The 21,614-nt window shown below is 43.5% G+C and overlaps 1 protein-coding gene across 1 annotated transcript in view; it reads left to right on the top strand.

Moving 5' to 3' along the window:
- Window positions 1–7,944: 7,944 nt before the first annotated feature.
- Window positions 7,945–21,614, top strand: part of SERPINB5 (serpin family B member 5) — a gene marked incomplete at its 5' end in the record, with an annotated part of 31,497 nt that continues 17,827 nt past the window's right edge. Inside the window, 6 exons of the mRNA XM_083749565.1 lie at window positions 7,945–8,142; window positions 9,313–9,450; window positions 11,210–11,327; window positions 14,450–14,592; window positions 17,961–18,128; window positions 20,124–20,505. Of these exons, the coding sequence (XP_083605691.1) occupies window positions 7,945–8,142; window positions 9,313–9,450; window positions 11,210–11,327; window positions 14,450–14,592; window positions 17,961–18,128; window positions 20,124–20,505 (1,147 nt within the window). The remainder of the gene's footprint in view (window positions 8,143–9,312; window positions 9,451–11,209; window positions 11,328–14,449; window positions 14,593–17,960; window positions 18,129–20,123; window positions 20,506–21,614) is intronic.

The raw sequence follows: 21,614 nt of genomic DNA, 5'->3' as shown, positions 1-21,614 counted from the left end.
AAACTTGAGCACGTGTAAGATGTGAGTCTCATTTTCAGTCTGAGCTTAGATCTTTCAGTCCCAGGCAGATAAAAAAGTTTTATTAGGTTACTGCAGTTTCCTTGCCTAGTTGCAAGAACATTTGTGACTGTTCCTGCTGCGACAAGATAAAGACCCAGAACTGTATCGTTCATTTGTTTCCTGATGGCAGAGAGATTTCTAAACAAATTATTTTTAAAAAAAAGTCAGGCCACAAGAACGATAAGCTTCCTTACCCAGACAACTGTATTGTAGGTTGAATGCACCTTTTGTGCACGGTGTGTGTTTCATGATCGGAGATTGCTAGAAGAGACTCTGTTCCAGGCAGAATTTTCCACCTGGGTGTGTATCACCCACTCAGCTTTCTTTATGCAGTTAATCAAATGACTAATGCTTGCTCCAGCTAAGAGAATGCTGGAACCAACCTTCGCTTTCAGCCTGGCTGGGTTTACTGCCTTCCGATGTGACTCTATAAATAGGACGCTGCAAATAAATAGCCCATGTGATGATCTCACATTGTTCAACCAAATAGATGTAATATAAAGCTTGAGAGGGTGAGCATAGGAAGCTGACAATTGGTCCAGCTAGGTCGGTATGGTCTACACTGACTGGTAGAGAAACTCCAGGACTTCGGAGAGGGTTTTCTTCCAGCCCGACCTGGAGATGTTTTGAATGCGAAGCAGCCACTATGTTGCTGAGCTGTGGTCCTCGCCCCCCCCCCCTTGAGGTAGAGGGCAGAGGAGAGGAGGATTCCTGGGCGTGCACCAACAGGGCATCTCCCATATGCCTAGAGTTCCCTTCCCTCTTATCTTTCCTCTTTCCCAAAGAGCTGCTATCATGGGGAGAGGTAGCTGGCGGGGGCCTGAGGCTGGGTGGGACCCATGGATTTCTGGTTGTGTGATTGTAGGCTGGGTGGTTGAAGGAGCTGGGTATCTTTAGCCTGGAAAAGAGGAGATGCGATAGTCATCTTCAGATTTCTCAAGGGCTGCCGCATGGAAGAGGGAACAAGCTTCTTTTCTCCTGCTCTGGAGGGTAGGATTCGAAGCAATGGCTTCAAGTTACAAGAAAGGAGATTCTGAATAAACAGGAAGAACCTTTCTGACAGTAAGAGCTGTTTGACAGTGGAAAGGTCTCTCTCAGGAGTTTGTGGACTCTCCTTCCTTGGAGGTTTTTAAGCAGAGGTTGGATGGCTATCTGTCATGGATGCCTTAGCTGAGCCTGCATTGTAGGGGAACTGGACTCGACCATTCTCAGAGTCCCTTCCAACTCTAAGATTCTATAATTCTGTGTCTCTGAATTTGAACGTCAGTCACAAAAGAGGGGGAAGAATAACTGTTTTCCCCTTCAACTTTTCTTCTCCTTTACTTTTAAAAATGTATCCCCAGCCCATAAAGAACTCAAAACTAACCTTCCATAGGAACTGCATAGCTGGGCTGTTGCTTTGTATAGCTAAAAGCTGGCAGCAGAGTAGCCTTTGCCAGTGATGTGCTTTGGAATGCATCTCCCATAAGCTTGATGGGAGTCATCGTCTAACAGCATCTAAAAGCCACCGGGTTGGCAAAAGTTGTGATGCAGAGGTAGACACCAACCCACCCCCGGATTTGGGTCCTCTTTACATCACGAACTTATTTCTCAACCCAAGAGTCTGTCTGAAAACCTTCACAAAAGGTCTGCTAGATCTTCCACCTTGATATAGTTGGGTTAAGAGATGGAGTGAGTCACCAAGAGTGCTTACACATGTTCTACCCCACCCTGTCACAGCCAGCACCCAGCAAGTGGCAGCCAAAACTGTGCCTGTGTCCCTATGTGCTTCACCAGCAATTTGTGGGTTTTCTGAGGGCAAAATTATCCTATTCTCCTTGTTTTCAAGGAGCTCCAGAAACTGTTCAGTTCCGTTACAGTTAATAGAAGTATGAACATTTAGGACTCTGATGCCAAGGCATGAACTTGAAGAACATGATGTAGCAGCTTTGCTAAAACTTATCTGGATCTAGCCTTTTTCTGGATGGGAGACCACCATCAGCTGCTCTGAGCTTTGTTCATGGACATAAGAACAGCCATGTTGGATCAGAGCAAAGAACCACCTAGTCTAGCACCATTGTCATCACAGTGGCCACCAGATGCCTATGAGAAGCCCAAAAATAGGACCAAGATGTCAGGGACTGGGCAGAAGAGGCATGGTGGAGACCGCCTCCCCATCCTGACTCTTCCAGGGAGGAGGAAGACAGTATAGATTTACAACAGGAGTTTGCAGGAGGTCACAGCTCAGAGGCAAATGAGGGGGAAAGTTGGGAAATTATGGGAGAGGAGTAGGCAAAGCTGGAGCAGCAGCTGACTGACACCTTGTCATTAGAAAGCACTCCAGACCCACCATCTCCCAGAACCCGGCAAGCCTTAAAAGTAGGAGAGCAAAGAGCTTGAAGGCAGAGGGCACTTAGCAGCACCTGTAGAGGAGGTGATGAGGATGAAGAATGAGGAAGTGGGAGAGATGGGGGGGTTGAGAGTCACTCGAGACAATGCCATTATTCAAGTGGTTGGGTTCTATAGCCTCTCTCTGTAGTTTGAAATAAAAATGGACTGTAAGAAACTTTTCCTTGTCTTTATACGTTCCTGGGCAACCAGCTGGGAGCCACTGACAGCTTCCTGACATGAGTAAAACAGAACTCCCCACAACTGCAATTCCCAGTAACTAGTATTTAAAGGCCACCAAAAGCAAGGGGAGAACTTTTTCTTCTCTTCTTTGGCATCACTCATAGCTGAGTAAGATAGTCTTCCATGAGCACAGTCTTAACAGTAGGTCTGTAAGTGACTGTGGAGGACAATTCTGGATCAACATGTCCTTCCACAGTGAGGACATAGGTTTCCAGATCAGAGTTGATCGTGGTGAGGGTTTGCCAAATGTGCCGTACTCTTAGCATGTTTCTCCCTTTCGTCCTGATTTCGAGTGTCTTCAAGGTCCATTATATCTGTGGTAAAGGCTGTTCTCCAGTTGGAGCACTTGCAGTGTTTCCCAGTTGTCGGTGTTTATACTACTTTTTAAAGATTTGCCTTGAGAGAGTCTTTAAACGTCTTTTGTTGACCGCCAGCATTATGCTTTCCATTTTTATGTTCAGAATAGAGTAGTTGCTTTGGAAGGCGATAATCAGGCATCTGAACAACACGACCAGTCCAACAAAGTTGATGTTGAAGAATCAATTCTTCGACACTGGTGATCATTGCTTCTTCTAGTACACTGACATTAGTTTGCCTCTCTTCCCAAGTGATATGTAATCCACCCCCCCCCCAAGACAGCGTTGATGGAATCTTTTGAGAAGTTGGAGATGGCATTTGTAAGTGTTCTATGTTTCACAAGCATACAGTAAGGTTGATAGTACAATAGCTTTGTAAACAAGCATTTTGGTTTCCCTGTGAATGTGCCAGTCCTCAAACACTCTGCACTTCAGTTGGGAGAAACCTGCTTTCACAGAGCTCAGTTGATGCTGGATTTTGGCATCAAAGTCAGCCCTTGTGGAAACATAACTGCCCAGGTAGGAGAACTGATTGACACTTTCCAACGTTACACCACTGAGCTGGATTGTGGCGCGGCAGAGGGGTTGTTTTGTATTTTTCCGTACAGCACTATGGTTTTTTTGGATGTTGAGTGATAGACCAAGCTTTCTGTAAGCTTGTAAGCTTCTGCAAAGATATTTAGGATGGTTTGGAGGTCATCCTCCGAGTGTGCACACACTACATTGTCATCAGCATACTGAACCTCTATGACGGAAGTTATGGTAACCTTACTCCTTGCTTTCAAAGACTGCTGCCTTCTCCAGAGTCTTTTGAGGTCCAAGACTTGTGTCCAGTAGTAAGGGCCTAATAGTGTCACTATATGAGTATAATGAATGCATTTAAATGCAAGGTGTTCGTATTTCCTCATGGCCTGTGCTGGCAAAATCACATGAGAAGCCCTGGACCGCACAGGAGAAGGCTGTGGTGTGACTCCTTTCCAGGCTGGTGTAAACCTTTTAAAAAATTTGGTTGATGCTGGCATGGGAAGGGGGGCGAGGAAAGCCACAGGGTTCCTGCATACGGTCCAGGGCTTTTAACATTGCCTTGGTAAGAACAAAGGAAGGGTGCTGAGGCAAATCTACAGCCAAGAGTCCTGGGAGCGTTGGGTGGAGGGTGTTGTACAATTTGGAACCCATCAAGGCAAGTCCAGCCCACCAGCCGTATGAAGGACTTAATAAACCTCTTGCTTTGGTCACTGCCTTCCTGGGGTTGCAAAAAGAGACAGGTTGCCATAGCACCAGGCAATCCACAGTGTGTACTTTGTAGGCTGTGCTCAGCTTTCTGACTTGCAAATGGCGGAGGCCTGCCTCACATCTGTGTTTGATATGAAAGCTCCAAGTCATTGGTTCTCTATCTCTGTCTCTGCAACTGTTACAGGAAATGGTATTAAGTAGACGGTGTTTACTTTGGAGTGTTAAGGAAATTCTGTCTCTGTCCCTTTGTGGCTGCTGTGACATTAAGGTTATAGCATTTTCCAGCTATAAATCCCTGCCCCCCCATTTGTTTTGATTGTCAAATAATTTTAAATCCAAACATTTCCCAGAAAATGGACTGGAATCTTTCTGTCACCCTCACTGTGGTTTAGTGGTCGGAGTGTCAGACTAGATGCTCCCCACTCAGCCATCAACCCACTCAGCCCAAAGAAACTGGATCTGGCTACTGGGTGAGTTATTTATCTCACCCAGCTGCCTTGGGCCTTTCTGACCAGTGGGCACAGTTGCCCATCTATCAATAACCTGATGACACCATGTTGTCAAGTGAAGGATTTTCCTTTGCCTATGTTACGGGTGCCCAAACGTTTTTCAAAGAGGGCCAGATTTGATGAAGTGAACATGTGTGAGGGCCGACCTTTTTTTACAATTTTACCCCAAAGTTGTTGAGCTTTTCTTAGGATTGAAGTTGATGAGCTTTTTTAAGGATTTGACCCCAATAAATAAACTGCCACAGGGGCTGAATTAGGCCCCCAAAACAGACTTTGTACATGCCTGGCCTATGTAGTTTGAAATCAAACCACATGGACAACAGTTGAGAGGTTTTCTCAGGGTGCAACCCTTTGACAGTTAAGGTTCATATTGTCATGGACTACAACTCCCAATATCCCTACCATTGGCCATGCTGATTGGGGATGATGGGAATCGGAGCTCAATAACATCAGGAATGCCACAGGTTTCCCGCCATTGCTGCAATATGACCTAATGGCATATTGAGATGTGATGCAACAGATATATGCCACATTTATCTTGCCACGTATTACAGTCAAACTGACCACATATTACACACAAGTGGAGGATGACTTGTTGCTTCCTAGCATGTGGAAAACTCTTAAGCTGACTTTAAAAAGTTGAGGACAGAGAGCTCCCTATCCTACTACCCATGTTTTGTTCACCCAGGTATTTGTATAAATATGCACATTTCCTTATTTCATCAATCTTTTTAACAATGCACGTTAACAACCCACGACGTCTTGGGAGTTATCAGCGGTGCTTAAACATGAACAACCCAGATTTCTTAAGAAAGCTCCAAACAGAAAGTTTAATAAGGGTAATGTCTCACCTAGACATTTCAATCATATGTGGGCGGGTTGCAAGCTAACTGTACTTCAAGGATACCGCTATGCCATGGGCAATTGGTTAGATGCTGACTTAACATTTCTCCTCTGTAGGGAAGAAAGAATGTGGTATGAGCTTGTACAGCAGCAGTTTCCTTAACTCATGTTTCAGTTTTTCCTTGACTCCACCCTGCCTGAGATTTCCCAGCGCCTAAGAGCAGGTAGTGATTGTCAGATGTTGCTTCATTGTGAATCAATATTAAAATTGCGCTTCTAGGTCTACTGCAGAGCGTCACTGTTCCCACGGCACAAGTCCTAGCTCTCCTCACACGGCTGTTTGCTTCCCATGGGAAGGTTAAGGCTGGGCAAATTTGGTGTACCATTGGAACAAACTGGGCTTTTCTGAATGTAGTTTTCTCCAGCTCCTTTCCTTCTGCTGTTGATCACTCTGTTGGCTTCTGACACACTTCTTTGTCTGGTTGGAAAACTGTATGGCTGATTCAGAAGTACAAGTTGTTCCACCGGTGAGGCCTGTAACTCAGTGGCGTTCACAGGAGAAGTCACTTAAGAATATTCCCCTGCAAAAAGCAGGCACTATGTCAAAATTTACCACATCAGAGCAAATGCTTCCAGACCAACATAGAGATGGGTGAATCTGTCAACTTTGGTTTCTCTCAGCTTCTCATTTTTCCAATCATCTGTTGAGCCCTCCATATTTCTACATCAGTTTGTAAAAACAACAGCAACCACCCATGTTATTATGAAGATTCATCTGCATTTGGGTGTAATTTTTTCCTAATATAAATGTTTATATGCAATTAGCCTAATAACATAAGCAATTTTCCATAATACAATGCCTTTTTGTATGTGATTTTCCACTAATATTTGCATTTTGATGGACACTTTACCTCATGATATTCATTTCTGTACACATTATTTGGCTGCAGAGCGACACTGCAAAATTTTGAGAAGTGCAGATTCTGAAGAATAGATGCATTTCGGTTCTTGTTTTGGAAACTCCAATTTTGGTCCAGCTTCAAATGAGCATTGAACAGAGGCCCCAACTTGTGAGCGAGATTGGGGGAAACGTCATGTGTGTGATGTCATGTGTGACATGATATCATAGCATTGGGAGGAGCTGGGGAGGGCAAAAGGTTTGGGCACCAAGGAGTTGGCACTCCTGGAACTGTACAAAATTCCTTCTCCATTCCTAACCCAGCCCTCTTTCTATCATGGTAAGTTTCCACATGAGTCATAATTTCCACAAGGGAATGCTTTCAAATCACCTTGTCCTAGATGGTGATATGGTAGAGTCACCACATGAGTAATGCACCACCTATGAAAATAGACGCTAAGGATACCAAGGATGAGATGGTTAAAGAAGTTATGATAAAGTGGGCTGTTGATTTTGGCTATAATATTGAATACAATAAATGGACTAAACTATGGAATGAAGGGATTAAATTTACAGCATGCTCAACCTTAAGAGAGAATTTGGGGGGAAATGATGTACCGGTGATATATTACCCCAGTCAAATTGCCCAAAATGTATAAATTGAACAATAAAGCCTGTTAGAAATGTAAATTAAAAGATGGGGATCTCTACCACATGTGGTGGGATTGCGAAAAGATGAAAAGGTTTTGGGACCTAATATATAATGAATTGAAAAAACTTTTCAAGTACACATTTCCGAAAAAAACGGAAATCTCTTTATTAGGGATAATAGGGAAGGAAGTAAAAAAAAGGAAGACCATAAATTATTTCAATATGCTACTGCAGCAGCCAGAATAGTTGTGGCCCAAAAATGGAAATTACAGGAGACCCCAACGATAATAGAATGGCAGGCCAAATTTTTTGAGTACACAGAATTAGCTAAAATGACATATAGAATTCGAGACCAAAAAGGTACAAAGTTTGAAGAAGAGTGGGGTAAATTTGTGGTATATATAACAAATAACTGTAGAAGTTTAAAAACTACGGCACGGTTAACATAAATCCTGCGGTGTGTATAGAAGGTCAATAAGAATCTACAAGAGAAGATATGTTTTAAGAAAACCGACGCAGGGAAGGAAGGAAATCGTGGCGTGAAGATACTCAATGTAAATAAGATGACACAAAATGTTGATTGTAAAAGATTGTTTTATTTGTTGTTTGTTGAAAATTTAATAAAAAAGCATTACAAAAAAGAAAAAAAGAAAATAGACGCTAAGGCCACAATCCAATGCTGAATGAAGTGTGTTTTGGCCTGTTGAAATCAATGAAGTTAAGCACCCTTAACTAGGAAGGCAAAGCAGTAGTTCTTTATAGGCAGGATTGGTTGGTATGGTCAATGTGTCTTTTCTGTTTCAGAACCACAGCAATGGATGCCCTACAAGTTGCAAACACTGCATTTGCGGTTGACGTTTTGAAGAAACTGGCCGAAAAGGACAAAACTGCTAATATTATTTTCGCTCCCCTTTGCACTTCAACCTCACTGGCTCTTGCATACAAAGCTGCCAAGGGCGACACAGCAACCCAAATGAAACAGGTAGGTTTTCGCTTCCAACTTGGATGTAGGATAACACAGCACATACATTTAAAGAACATTCAAAGGACATTCCCTCCCCCGAGAATCATGGGAACTGTAGTTTTTCAAAGGGTAGCTCTGTGAGGACTAAACTAGAATTCCAGAATTCTCTCTCTCTGTGTAAAATGTTTTATTTAAAAATGTACATTTCCCCCTTAATAACATGAGACTACACACACACACACACACACACACACACACACACAAATGGCCTAAGGTTGCACTAGATATTTGCTTGTAAACATATTTGGGGTTAAGGAGGGAGTTTGGAGAACCTAAAAAGTTATCTTAAATATTACCTATGTTGTTGCTGCTGTTTATAGTATTTGTTTTCCTCCTCCTCTGTCGCTGTTGTGGCGGCGCCATTTCTTCCTGCTGTCCCAGGCAGAGCGAACCCAACCAATCAGGAATCATATACGATGAGACCATAATGCCCTGTAGCCAGGAGCAAAGCATTAACTTTGCTCTAAATGAGTGTTGGGGAGGGAGCCTTGCTGCAAATGAGTTCATATCTATTCTCAATTCTCCTGCAGTTGTTTGCAAAATACAGCTGGTACTTGTAAGTTTCCTCCTAAGTGGTAAATAGCAGCTGGGGGTGGTGTGATTTTCATCAGTCTAAGATGTTTTGCCGCCTGAGGCAAAGGGCAACATGACACCTCCCCCATTCCACCTGCAGAAGTCAGTGAGACGGACAGTGCTGCCAATGGGACAGCATCATCCCACATACCTGAATGTGGGCTAGCTTAGACAGCGCGGGGAAGGCTGTGTGATACACACACAAGTTCCTCAGTATCTCTTACCCAAGGCAGCTGCCTCACTCTGCCTAATGATAGGGCCAGCCCTAGGAGCATAGGTGCCAACTTGAACAAAATATTTTTTGGGGGGCCTCCCCGATTGCTGGCCCCTCTCCCCCCTCTACACTTCTGCACACCTTCCTCTGCCATGGACAACTGAGAGCCAGTCTCCCCTTCCCTCCACCAACCAACTTCATGCCCCCGCCTGCGAGTAAGAAGTTTCTACACACACTGCATTATGTGTTACAGGATATTTGGCACAATTGTGTTGACAGGTCAGTACTTTCAGAGATGCATAATGGAAGCAATGTTAAAATCTAAACTAATTTCTTAACAGGGCCTACATTTAGAAGATGTCAAAGATGTTCCTTTTGGATTCCAAACAATAACAACGGATGCTGCCAAACTTAGTTCTTTTTATCCTCTGAAAATGGTCAAGCGACTCTTTATAGAAAAATCCCTTAACCCCACTATGGTAAGCTGCTAAGAAATTCTAGCTGTTTCTGTCTGGGTCAACTGGTTGACTATGGTGGCTTAAATCTCACTGTAAATAGTGTTTCTACATGGCAGCATTAATGCAATAATAATAATAATACCTGCACTTTATTCAAACACATTCTGTACTTTTTTCTTTGCCAATGATTAATAGGAAAACCTCTGACCTTGCAGATGGCAGACTCCTTTCCTCCTTCCAGCTGAAAATTTATAGTCAATTACCCTTCCAGTTAATTTACATTCCAAATTGTCTCAGTGTCCTTCACATTCCTTTGAAAATAAGGGAGAGCAGGGTTGGTTTCATTCTATATTCCAACATAGTCCTTTCAAGGGGTGAAACTCCCCCCCCTTCTCTCTCTCTCTCTCTCTCTCTCTCTCTCTCTCTCTCCCCATTCCAATCCTCTCTCACACACTTCCAGTTTGATGTTAAATTTCATGTTATTAATCCAGTTTCTTCCAACCTCACTTTTTATATTATATTTTAACCTTGCATTCTGAGGAGGGTGGCTGAATCCCAACCTTTAAATCCTTGTATCCGAGATGTTCTGCAGTTTGTTTTCTCTTCACTTCTAGCACAAGCCCAATTAGCAGGATATCCTCTGCTTCCAGGAACAGGATCATGGGGGTCATAGCACCCACTGCCTTTGCCTGCCTTCACATTCTGTAGGGAAGCGAGTGCCCAGACCACAGGGCAATCTGTGGGTGAAAGCCTGTTCCTCTTCCACCCAGAGAGGAATTTAAAGAATGCGTGTATCTCCCATCATTCTTTGATTATCTCCCTCTGTTTCTCTCAGATGAACGAGACCTCCATTCCTGGCGGAAACAGGAAGCCTTTGCTTACAGATTTTTAATTCAAATTCCTACCCTTATCGGAGTGCAATTAATAAATGGCCGTTAGGCAACCTACCCAGTCCGTGATTTAAGCACAAATATGACAGCTTGTGCTAATCCAAGAATATTTTTGAACTTCGATTGGAGCCTAATTTCCCACTTTTTACTGTAAATCAGCATATGATCCTTGGATGAAAGGCAACCATTTTTTGATGCACAGTTGCTGACACATGGATCCTTTTGGACCTGGAAGAAGGCAAAACGAGGGTGGATCAGGGTGTGTGTGTGTGTAACTGGGCGTAATGGGGGTGGAGTGGGGTTAGAATGGTGGCAGGGCATAAGGGGGTGTAGTGCAGTATGCTTATACACACTCCACTAATGCGTGTAGGGACCAGAAACAGAACTCCTGCATGAAATGGTTGCAGCTTGCATATAAATTTAATAATAAATAAATAAATAAATATATCTTATCTCCTGACTGGGGCTCAGCAGGGCAGAATGGTGTGACAGAGTTACTGTTGCATCCGAAAACATGCTATTTGCTCCAGCCTGCTGAGAAGGAGAGAAAGTGGTTCTTGAATACAGCCCGCCCCCATACCATTTTTTGTTAAGGGGGATCACCTTAAGTTGTGTGTGCTTATATTGTACACTGGATTAAAATGCATAATGGGTGGAATTCAACTTTGTGCTATTATGGTCTTTCCCTCAGCACAGGCATTACAGCTTGCCACATGGAGCAAGCCCCCACTCTCATCAGTGATTGAAAAAAGCTTCACTTCCAGCAGAAGAAAAATGGTTATACAAAACCCACTCTCTTGAAATGGTGTCAGTGCCACTGAGCACATCTGTTAGGAAGTTTGGTTCAGCATTATGCATTAGAACTTAACTTGGCTCCTCGTGCCTTTCAGGAGTTTGTAAGTTCTGTGAAAAGACCTTTCCCATCGGAATTGGAACTAGTGGACTTCAAAGAGAAAACAGAAGACACCAGACTGCAAATCAACAAATCTGTTTCTGATCTTACTGATGGTAAGCGTATCTTAACAGAGTGCTCTGTTCAAAATCCTTAAACACAGAAGTGAACTCCAGTGAACAAACTCCTTGAATCAGGAGTGCCCCTCAGAGTGGAGCTCACCATATGTAAAATATTAAAATGGCACTTTCCACTTTGCCAGGGACCTTCAGAGAAACTTCTCATACCCTCCAACCTTTCTCCAACAAAAATAGGAATGTCCTGTCCCATAATGATAATAATAATATTTTTTTATTTAAACCCCACCCATCTGACAACGTTGCCCCAGCCACTCTGGGTGGCTTCCAACATATATAAAAACTTAATAAAACATTAAACATTAAAACACTTCACTATACAGGGCTGCCTTCAGATATCTTATAAAGGTTGTAAAGTTACTTATCTGCTCGGCTTGGGGGGGGTCACATACCATACCCTTCAACATTTCTCCAATGAAAATAGGGATGTTCTAAGGAAAAGTGGGACATTCCAGGGTCAAATCAGAATTTGGGGTGGCTTCTGTAAATCCAGGATTGTACTTTGGAAATAGGGACACTTGGAGGGTCTGACTTCTTTCCCAGCCTGCTTTGCTCCATGTTTTATTAAACCCCAGCAATGGCTCTTTCATTCCTCCATCAACACACTGAACTCCTTTTCTCCACAGCATTCAGAAACCCTTGGCAGATTGGAGCTCCTCACACAATTGCACCTCACACCTGACCCTCTCACGAGGATCTTCTTCCTGTTCCGACCCCTCTGCCTGTTGCTAGCTTGATCCTTCCTTTCCTCTCCATAATATATGAGGGCCAGGTTTGCCCTTTCTCCCTCTTTGATCATTTTAAGCAGCAAAAGCACCCAAAACCTGGCAGGACCACAAAGAGAAAAAGTTCTCCCCCTGGGTCGCTGTGATAAAACTGCAGTTTAAAGTCCCCTAATACAGTAATCAGGGACGCGGGTGGTGCTGTGGGTTAAACCACAGAGCCTAGGACTTGCCAATCAGAAGGTTGGTGGTTTGAATCCCTGTGACGGGGTGAGCTCCCGTTGCTCGGTCCCTGCTCCTGCCAACCTAGCAGTTCAAAAGCACGTCAAAGTCCAGTGGGAAGGTAAATGGTGTTTCCGTGCGCTGCTCTGGTTCGCCAGAAGCGGCTTAGCCATGCTGGCCACATGACCTGGAAGCTGTACGCCGGCTCCCTCGGCCAATAAAGTGAGATGAGCGCCACAACTCCAGAGTTGGCCACGACTGGACCTAATGGTCAGGGGTCCCTTTACCTTTACCTAATACAGTAATAGGTCTGGTTGATGGAAGGCATGAACCACATGCATGTAAAGGAAATTCTGTGAATGCAGAGGCTAGGGATACCATATTGCATTGAAATGTTTTCAACTTCTTTTTTTAAAAAAGCCAGCAAATCCAATCCTGACTCCATTAGAGTTGAAGTAAAATCCCCCAGTAGTTTCAGTGAAGTTGTGTGAGCTGTTAGTACATGTGGCCATCAGTTCATTTAACTCCCAACTGATCTATAACACCTCATGCAGCTGATGAAGTGATCTCTGCTTCATGATTGTTTCTTAAGCCGTAATATATTTGTTAAATCCTTAAGGTGCCTCAAGGCTCTGTTGTTCTTGCTGCGACAAGACACAGGGCTCCTCCAGATGACTATTTATTAAGCACTTGTCCTGATTTACTTGCACAAAGCTTACATGGAGGTTAGATATCCGTTCTTTATTCTGATTTGTTTGCAGGACAGTTATATGACAATGAGCCTAAATTCTGCATTCAGCTTGTCTTCCCTTCTATCACTTCTTCATCCTGCACTTTTCGATGCATTTCCCCCATCACCTTCCAAACCATAAAAAAATTCTGATTATTTTAAAAAGTGAATTTGTTGCACTCTGGCAACAAAATACTCTAATCTACTAATTGCGCAAACCTAAATTTACAATATACACTTGGATCTCTCTTGTAATATAGTTGACACCCTAACTTAGCTATACCTCAGGATTTTTTAAAAAAGAAATCGAATGAACACTTGGGGCTTCTTAATTTGGAGAAAATGTGAGTATTGGGAGGCATGAAACACCTGAATAAAAATATGCATTTTGTGGAGAATGTGGATAGAAAGAAGTTGTTCTCCCTTTTACACAATACTAAAACTCAGGTCATCCAATGAAGCCGATCACTGGAAGGTTCCGGACAGACAAAAGGAAGCAAGCACACCTTCCTTTTTACTCCAAAAGAAAACAGATGTTTGATATTAGGTGTGCTTTCGCCATACCTTGTACTGGCAGAGAGTAATTATGCTGTTGACAGGCAACCCTAAGGCTGTTCACTTGAAGCCTTAACCACTGCATGATATTTTTGTATTGAGTGCCCCCATGTGGCAAGAACATAGCAATAACACTCAAACACCCTTTTTGTGGAGGTAAATGAGGTACCTCACCCCTGAGGCCATGTGTGTGCTTGTTTGCAAGCAAACACTGCAGACTAAACTAAATGTGATTTCATTCATCCAATTAGTGATTGCATGAATGGGCTCTTAATTATAAGTGTCAATAGCAGGTGTCCTGTTAGGGCAAAAGTATGAGTGCATGCATATTTTTTCCTAAAAAGGCAATTAACAGGCAATTAACAGGAAACAGGCTTATTCTCCTTCCCCTAGCTCTCCAATCCTGATCAAGTTTGCGCGCTCTCTCTCTCTCTCTCTCTCTCTCTCTCTCTCTCTCTCACACACACACACACTTTTTAAAAAAAAGAGATGGAAGATCTGATTTTGGATCTACCTTCCATAGGCAACATTTTCTGCAAGCAGTCAACTTGCCTGTTTTATGACATGAAGTTGACACTTTAAGAATCTAGGCCAGGGAAAGTCAAGATAGTGTCCTCCAGATGTTGTTGGACTACAACTCCCATCAGCCCCAGCTGGAATGGCCAATGGTCAAGGATGATGGGAGCTGAAGTCCAGCAACATCTGGAAGTCACCACGTTGGTTGTTCCTCATCAATTATTCTGGAAATTGTTGAACTGCAATTATCCTAAAGTGTTAACTTTGGCAGGATGTACCTGTGACCCTGTACCTGTGACATTTGGGGTGTGTGTGAATACTGTTCTAATGAAGTATTATTTCTAATGCATCTGCAGGTAAAATGGAGAACATTTTGATTGAGGGGACTGTCAATGACCAGACAAAGATCCTCTTGATAAATGCTGCCTATTTTGTAACCAACTGGATGAAGAGATTTCCTGAGGCGCAAACTAAGGAATGTCCTTTTAGGATAAACAAGGTATGGAAGAAAGCATTCCCCCCTTAAAATAATGATATATCATTTATCAGATAGAACCTGTATTCAAAACAGAAATTAAATATTACACGAAAGTCCCTGACTTCCTTCTGAGCTTTTAAAGCAGTCTTTGATTCTATCCACACCACCTAATTCAAGCAGTGCTCTATGGCAAAATGTTCTCTTATAGAATCATAGAATCATAGAGTTGGAAGAGACCACAAGGGCCATCAAGTCCAATCCCCTGCCAAACAGGAAACACCATCAGAGCACTCCTGACATATGGTTGTCAAGCCTCTGCTTAAAGACCTCCAAAGAAGGAGACTCCACCACACTCCTTGGCAGCAAATTCCACTGTCGAACAGCTCTTACTGTCAGGAAGTTCTTCCTAATGTTTAGGTGGAATCTTCTTTCTTGTAGTTTGGATCCATTGCTCTGTGTCCGCTTCTCTGGAGCAGCAGAAAACAACCTTTCTCCCTCCTCTATGTGACATCCTTTTATATATTTGAACATGGCTATCATATCACCCCTTAACCTCCTCTTCTCCAGGCTAAACATGCCCAGCTCCCTTAGCCGTTCCTCATAAGGCATCGTTTCCAGCCCTTTGACCATTTTGGTTGCCCTCCTCTGGACACGTTCCAGTTTGTCAGTGTCCTTCTTGAACTGTGGTGCCCAGAACTGGACACAGTACTCCAGGTGAGGTCTGACCAGAGCAGAATACAGTGGCACTATTAGTTCCCTTGATCTAGATGCTATACTCCTATTGATGCAGCCCAGAATTGCATTGGCTTTTTTAGCTGCTGCGTCACACTGTTGGCTCATGTCAAGTTTGTGGTCAACCAAGACCCTTTTCACATGTACTGCTCTCAAGCCAGGTGTCACCCATCTTGTATTTGTGCCTCTCATTTTTTTTGCCCAAGTGCAATACTTTACATTTCTCCCTGTTAAAATTCATCTTGTTTGTTTTGGCCCAGTTCTCTAATCTGTCAAGGTCGTTTTGAAGTGTGATCCTGTCCTCTGGGGTGTTAGCCACCCCTCCCAGTTTGGTGTCATCTGCAAATTTGATCAGGATGCCCTTGAGTCCATCATCCAAGTCGTTGATATAGATGTTGAATAAGACCGGGCCCAAGACAGAACCCTGTGGCACCCCACTAGTCACTCTTCTAGTGCCTTAGGCACTGTTTCACAGACAGACCAGTATTAAGCATATGGGCAACATGATTAGAAGACATAGAGATATTTATAATGCAGTTAAAGCTGACTGACCATAAGATGACTACTTAACATGTTGCAGTTGATGGTGTAGCAGAGAGATATTTTGGGGTCATGCCAACTGAGCCGTAATTTATTTACATAGATACAATGACTAAGTAACCACTTTTCCATCATCCAGTTGGTTAATGATTCTCCACTACCTCTCCTCCCTTCCATTCTGATCCTGGATTCCTGGAAACATAGGAATTAACATACTTGTTTGCATGACAATAACTGACCAGACATTGGGAAGTGCAGGCTGGCAAAATGAGCCATTCAGCAGTGGAACAGGCTGTCTCAGAAGGGGGTGGACTCTTCTTCATTAGAGGTTTTAAAACATAGGGCAGATGGCCCCCCATTAGAGATGCTGTACTAGTGGACAGGCTACATTGTCCCTTCCAACTCTATGATTTGAAAGACAAGTTTTTTGTTCACAAAGCATCACATTGCTTAAAGCTCTGTCAGAAATCCCAGAAAGCCAGTGAGAGGTCTGTGTTCTTTAAAAGCAAACCTTGCTTTTAAAGCAAACCACAAACCTTGACTTAAGCTGTACAGTGGTACCTTGGTTTACAACCGTTTTGGATTACATCCACGTCAAACCCTGAAGTGTGTGTTCCTTTTTTTGGATTACATCCAATTTTTTTTTGAGGCCCCATTGGCAAAAGCACACCTTAGGTTACAACCTGTTTTGGTTTACAACCAGACCTCCAGAACAGATTGTGGTTGTAAACCAAGGTATCACTGCAATCCTAAAGTGTTGGTGGTATAAATTACTGAGGTGGTTCTAACTGCCTCATTTTTTTTATCTTAAGGGACGATGACTCCCCCCCTTTCCCCCTCCCAGTTGGAAGAAGTGGGAGGGAAATGAGAACAAGGGTTTTAGACATATGAAAAGCATATCTAAATTTTATCCCAGTTGGGGGCGGATCAGGATATCCTTTGGATCCCAGCTGCATCCTAGCACACTTCCCTTTTGACCTTACTGACATTGGACTTCCTTCTTCAGCATCAGAAAGGATCACCTGAAATATCCTATGGTCCCCAAGATGCTCTCCTGACCTGCCCCCAACCCAGAATACATATATTGAATTGAGCATTTCTCCCTCTCCCCTTGTTTCCAGTGAGAGAGAGAAAGGGTTAAAAAATAATAATGCCCCTCCCCCCAGCTGGAAATGGATGAAAGAATGCAGACTGTCCCTCCATCCTCAGTTGTGCCATGCTGGTGAGAAACTGGCAGGGCATTTGAAGGTGACCCGGAAACTACAACTAATCCAGAATACGGCAACTAGACTGGTGACTGGGGGTGGCTGCCGAGACCACATAACACCAGTCTTGAAAGACCTACATTGGCTCCCAGTACATTTCCGAGCACAATTCAAAGTGTTGGTGCTGGACTTTAAAGCCCTAAATGGCCTCGGCCCAGTATACCTGAAGGAGCATCTCCACCTCCATCGTTCTGCCCGGACGTTGAGGTCCAAGGCCGAGAGCCTTCTGGCGGTTCTCTCACTGCGAGAAGCAAAGCTACAGGGAACCAGGCAGAGGGCCTTCTCGGTAGTGACGCCCGCCCTGTGGAACGGCCTCCCATCAGATGTCAAAGAGATAAACAACTACCTAACATTTAGAAAACATCTGAAGGCAGCCCTGTTCAGGGAAGTTTTTAATGTGTGACATTTTAATGTATTTTTCATCTTTGTTGGAAGCCGCCCAGAGTGGCTGGGGAAACCCAGCCAGAAGGGCGGGGTACAAATTTATTTATTTTTTTATTATTATTATTATTATTATTATTATTATTATTATTATTATTATTATTATTATTATTATTACTGGGTGAGAGAGTTTGACACCTTCATAATTCCCACCACCTTAGGACTGCCCCCTAGGCAACCATAGGATTGCACCATTAAAGGGTTGTCTCATATGCATTCACATAGTTGAGCAGTAATACATTTTATCTAGTGGGGAACCTTGCCTGGAAACTGTCTGAGAACTCATTCTCCAGGCACATTTCTAATGCAGGAAGGCGAATGTGAACATGCTCAACGGGGATCCCCGTTGTGGGATCATCCACAATGAGCGTTCAAGCAAATTTGTTTTAATTTTCTGTTCATTCTTAACAGACGGAAACCAAGCCGGTGCAGATGATGAACCTGGAAGCTACGTTTTGCCTCGGTTACGTAAACGATTTAAAAGTCAAGATTCTGGAGCTGCCCTGTCATAACAAGCACATGAGCATGCTCATCTTGCTGCCCAAAGACATTGAGGATGATACCACTGGACTCGAACAGGTAGAAAACCCATTTGAAAGCCCTCTTTGATAGCTCAAGTAAGATCTACATGTTGGTCACCCTCATCCTTAAATGCATCATAATGGTCCATTGAGAAGGGAGCAAATACATATGTCTCCAAATTGCCCTGGGTCAGGATGCCCAGAGTCATCCAGAACTGTCAGGGTTTGGAGTATTGGGCAGGAAAGCTACAGGGGTCTGCTTCACCAGTGTGTTCCCTGCAGGGAAACCACTCGTTCCTGACCGTATGCTTCATTAGGGTTTCAAAAGCTCCAGTTAAACACTAGCCCTGCCCCCGCATTGATCCAGGGGTAGCAGGGGTGACAACTTGAATAAAATATTTTGGGGAGTGCAGATAAGCCCCATCCTGCATAATTGATCACATGATGCAGTGCACACATACCATTCGAATGGCATTGCCCATCAACTTTGGGGGGCAGCCCCCTCAAATATTTTATTGGAGGGGGTGAAGAAGAAGAAGAGTTTGGATTTGATATCCCGCTTTATCACTACCCGAAGGAGTCTCAAAGCGGCTAACATTCTCCTTTCCCTTCCTCCCCCACAACAAACAGTCTGTGAGGTGAGTGGGGCTGAGAGACTTCAGAGAAGTGTGACTAGCCCAAGGTCACCCAGCAGCTGCATGTGGAGGAGCGGGGAAGCGAATCCCGTTCCCCAGATTACGAGTCTACCGCTCTTAACCACTACACCACACTGGCTCTCTGTGGTGGGTGATCCCTAGGTTGGCCCAGCACACAGGAAGTGGGGCCATGCACATCTCTGGTAACTAGTATTATTCCTTTAGTGATGCTAAAATGTTGCACCAACGCAACGGGTGACAATCGCCATCTCAAAGTGTGACATAGAGATTGTTCACAGGGACAGAAGGGTGTGTGGCCAGCATTGCTCAGACCTGTTTAAATTGTGGCTTACCAAGCCAAATGAACCCCTTCTTCTGTATATTGTGGCTTTCCAGGTGTTTGACAACCCCACTATTTTTGCAGCCCCAACCAGCCAGCCATACCAGGTTTCCTGAACCTCCCATAAATGGCTGATGGGCTGCATCCAACTTTGGAAGCCACAAGTTGTACAAGTCTGCCATAGACTTCAATGACCATCTGTCATGAATAAATAATAATAGTAATAAATTTTTATTTATATCCCGCCCTCCCCAGCCGAAGCCAGGCTCAGAGCAGCTAACAACAATAAAAGTAACACAGCATTCTAAAATCAACTCATTTTAAAATCAATTCAAAATCAAATTAATGGCAACCATTGGGCTAGAGTTCTGTGAGGATTACCAAAGGAGGGGGTCACACTGTGTCTTGGCCAAAGGCCTGGTGGAACAGCTCTGTCTTGCAGGCTCTGTGGAAAGATGTCAAGTCCCGCAGGGCCCTAGTCTCTTGTGACAGAGCGTTCCACCAGATCGGGGCGACGGCTGAAAAAGCCCTGGCTCTGGTTGAGGCCAGACTAACCTCCCTGTGGCCCGGGACCTCCAAGATGTTTTTGTTTGAAGACCGTAAGGTCCTCCATGGGACATACCAGGAGAGGCGGTCCCATAGGTACTAGGGTCCTAGGCCGTATAGGGCTTTAAAGGTTAAAATCAGTACCTTAAACCTGATCCTGTACTCCACCGGGAGCCAGTGGTATATATCATGGATGCTTTAGCTGAGATTCCTTCATTGCAGAGGGTTGGACCAGATGACCCTTAGGTCTCTTCCAACTCTTATGATTCTATTATTCTAACCATATCCTAATTGCTTGCTTGTATGGTGTCATAAGGGGGTTGTGCCGGGTAGATAGCATTGCAAGATGGATTTATGTTTGTACTCTTGCATAAGAAACTGCTGCAGCATTGTTGCACATGGTTTCAGCTATGTATCTGTGAGACATTAGGCAGCCCTGTTGCAGTTTATTGTGGCAACTAATGGGCTGGCTAACAGAGCACTGTGACCACTGATACTCTAATTCATTTGCTGTCTTGTCTTATGTCTTTAGCTTGAGAAGGAACTCACCCCCGAGAAGCTAATACAATGGACAAATCCAAGTGTGATGGCAAACACGAAAGTCAACGTGTTTCTTCCCAAATTCAAAGTGGATGGGGAATACGATTTCAAGCCAATTTTAGAAAGTCTTGGCATGACCAACATGTTTGATGAGAGTGCGTCAGATTTCTCTGAAATGTCAGAGACCAAAGGGGTAGTTTTGTCTCAGGTCATCCACAAAGTCTCTCTGGAAGTCATTGAAGAAGGGGCAGAGTCCCTAGACGTACCAGGGTACCGGATCCTGCAACACAAAGATGAATTTAAGGCCGATCATCCATTTTTCTTCTTCTTCCGGCACACCAAAACTCGCAATATTGTTTTTGCTGGCAGATTCTGTTCTCCTTAAACAGAAAAAAGCAATTAACCAGAAACCTGATTTATATATTTCTATCACAACAATTTTTCTGCAATCATTTGAAAGCTGAGTATGAAGTATTGGAAAGGTAATCTAAGTTGTTTCATATTTTGAGTAGGCTGTACAACTTACTTTCTACATGAAGTTATTACTCAAAGCAGAATTGACAATATGCACTTTTCAGAGGCAGCAATTAACATAGCATGTAACTTTGTATTATGTCTCCAAAATAATGTGGTTCATTTCTTATTCATCTACAGTAATTAATTACTTTTCTGGAATTTTGGGCCTTGGGAAATACTTGTAGCATCTCCTCAGATGTAAAAATACAACAACAACCCTCTGGAAGTAAAATACCAGTATGTTACTGGAATCATTGACATCTTAAGTTTATATGGCCTTTGATTTGATGCTGTTTTCTGCCTGTGGGGAAAGAGAGTTGTTCTAAAATTGAAATCCAGTTATTATTGTGGGATTGAACCAAATTCAATTTGAATACAGTAAAAATGTAAGTTTTTATCTTTTGTTAACTCCCTTCCTGCTGCCTCTGTTTGGTCTTCAAGATTACCTTAAATCATTCCAAATAAAGCATTGAAGAAACTGAGTGTCTTCTCTTATTGCCAAAGATAAATGGTTTATGTAGGAATAAGTGTTGACCTTCACCTAGGGCCCAGCCCTACCATTAGACAGAGGGAGGGAGGTGTCTCAGCAGTGATGGGTAGACAGAGTTGTGTGTGACATTCAGTCTATGCTGCACCCTATTCTTACCTTTTGCCCTCAGGAACAGTGGAGGGTGTTGAAATACAATTCAGCTGCCAGCTTGGTCAGCTTTTGTACATGGCATGGGGAGGAGTGGCCATCTTGTATTTTGCCTCAGGCAGCAAAATTTCTTTGGCTGGCCCTGCCTTTACCTCATAAAATCTGGCCTCAGAAACCAGGAGAGAAGGGAATTTAATCAGCAACACCATTTGTTATATAGGAAATGAAAAGTAAGGTCCAAAATATTTTTTTTAATGGAGCAATTAAATGTATGTTATTTCCACTGTGTTCCATGTGGTTTACACCAAGGTACCGGCTAGGGATTCAATT

The sequence above is a fragment of the Podarcis gaigeae genome (genome assembly GCF_964106915.1).
Source record: "Podarcis gaigeae genome assembly, chromosome: 7".
Classification (NCBI taxonomy): Eukaryota; Metazoa; Chordata; class Lepidosauria; order Squamata; family Lacertidae; genus Podarcis; species Podarcis gaigeae.
This window is presented reverse-complemented; position numbering and strand designations above follow the sequence as displayed.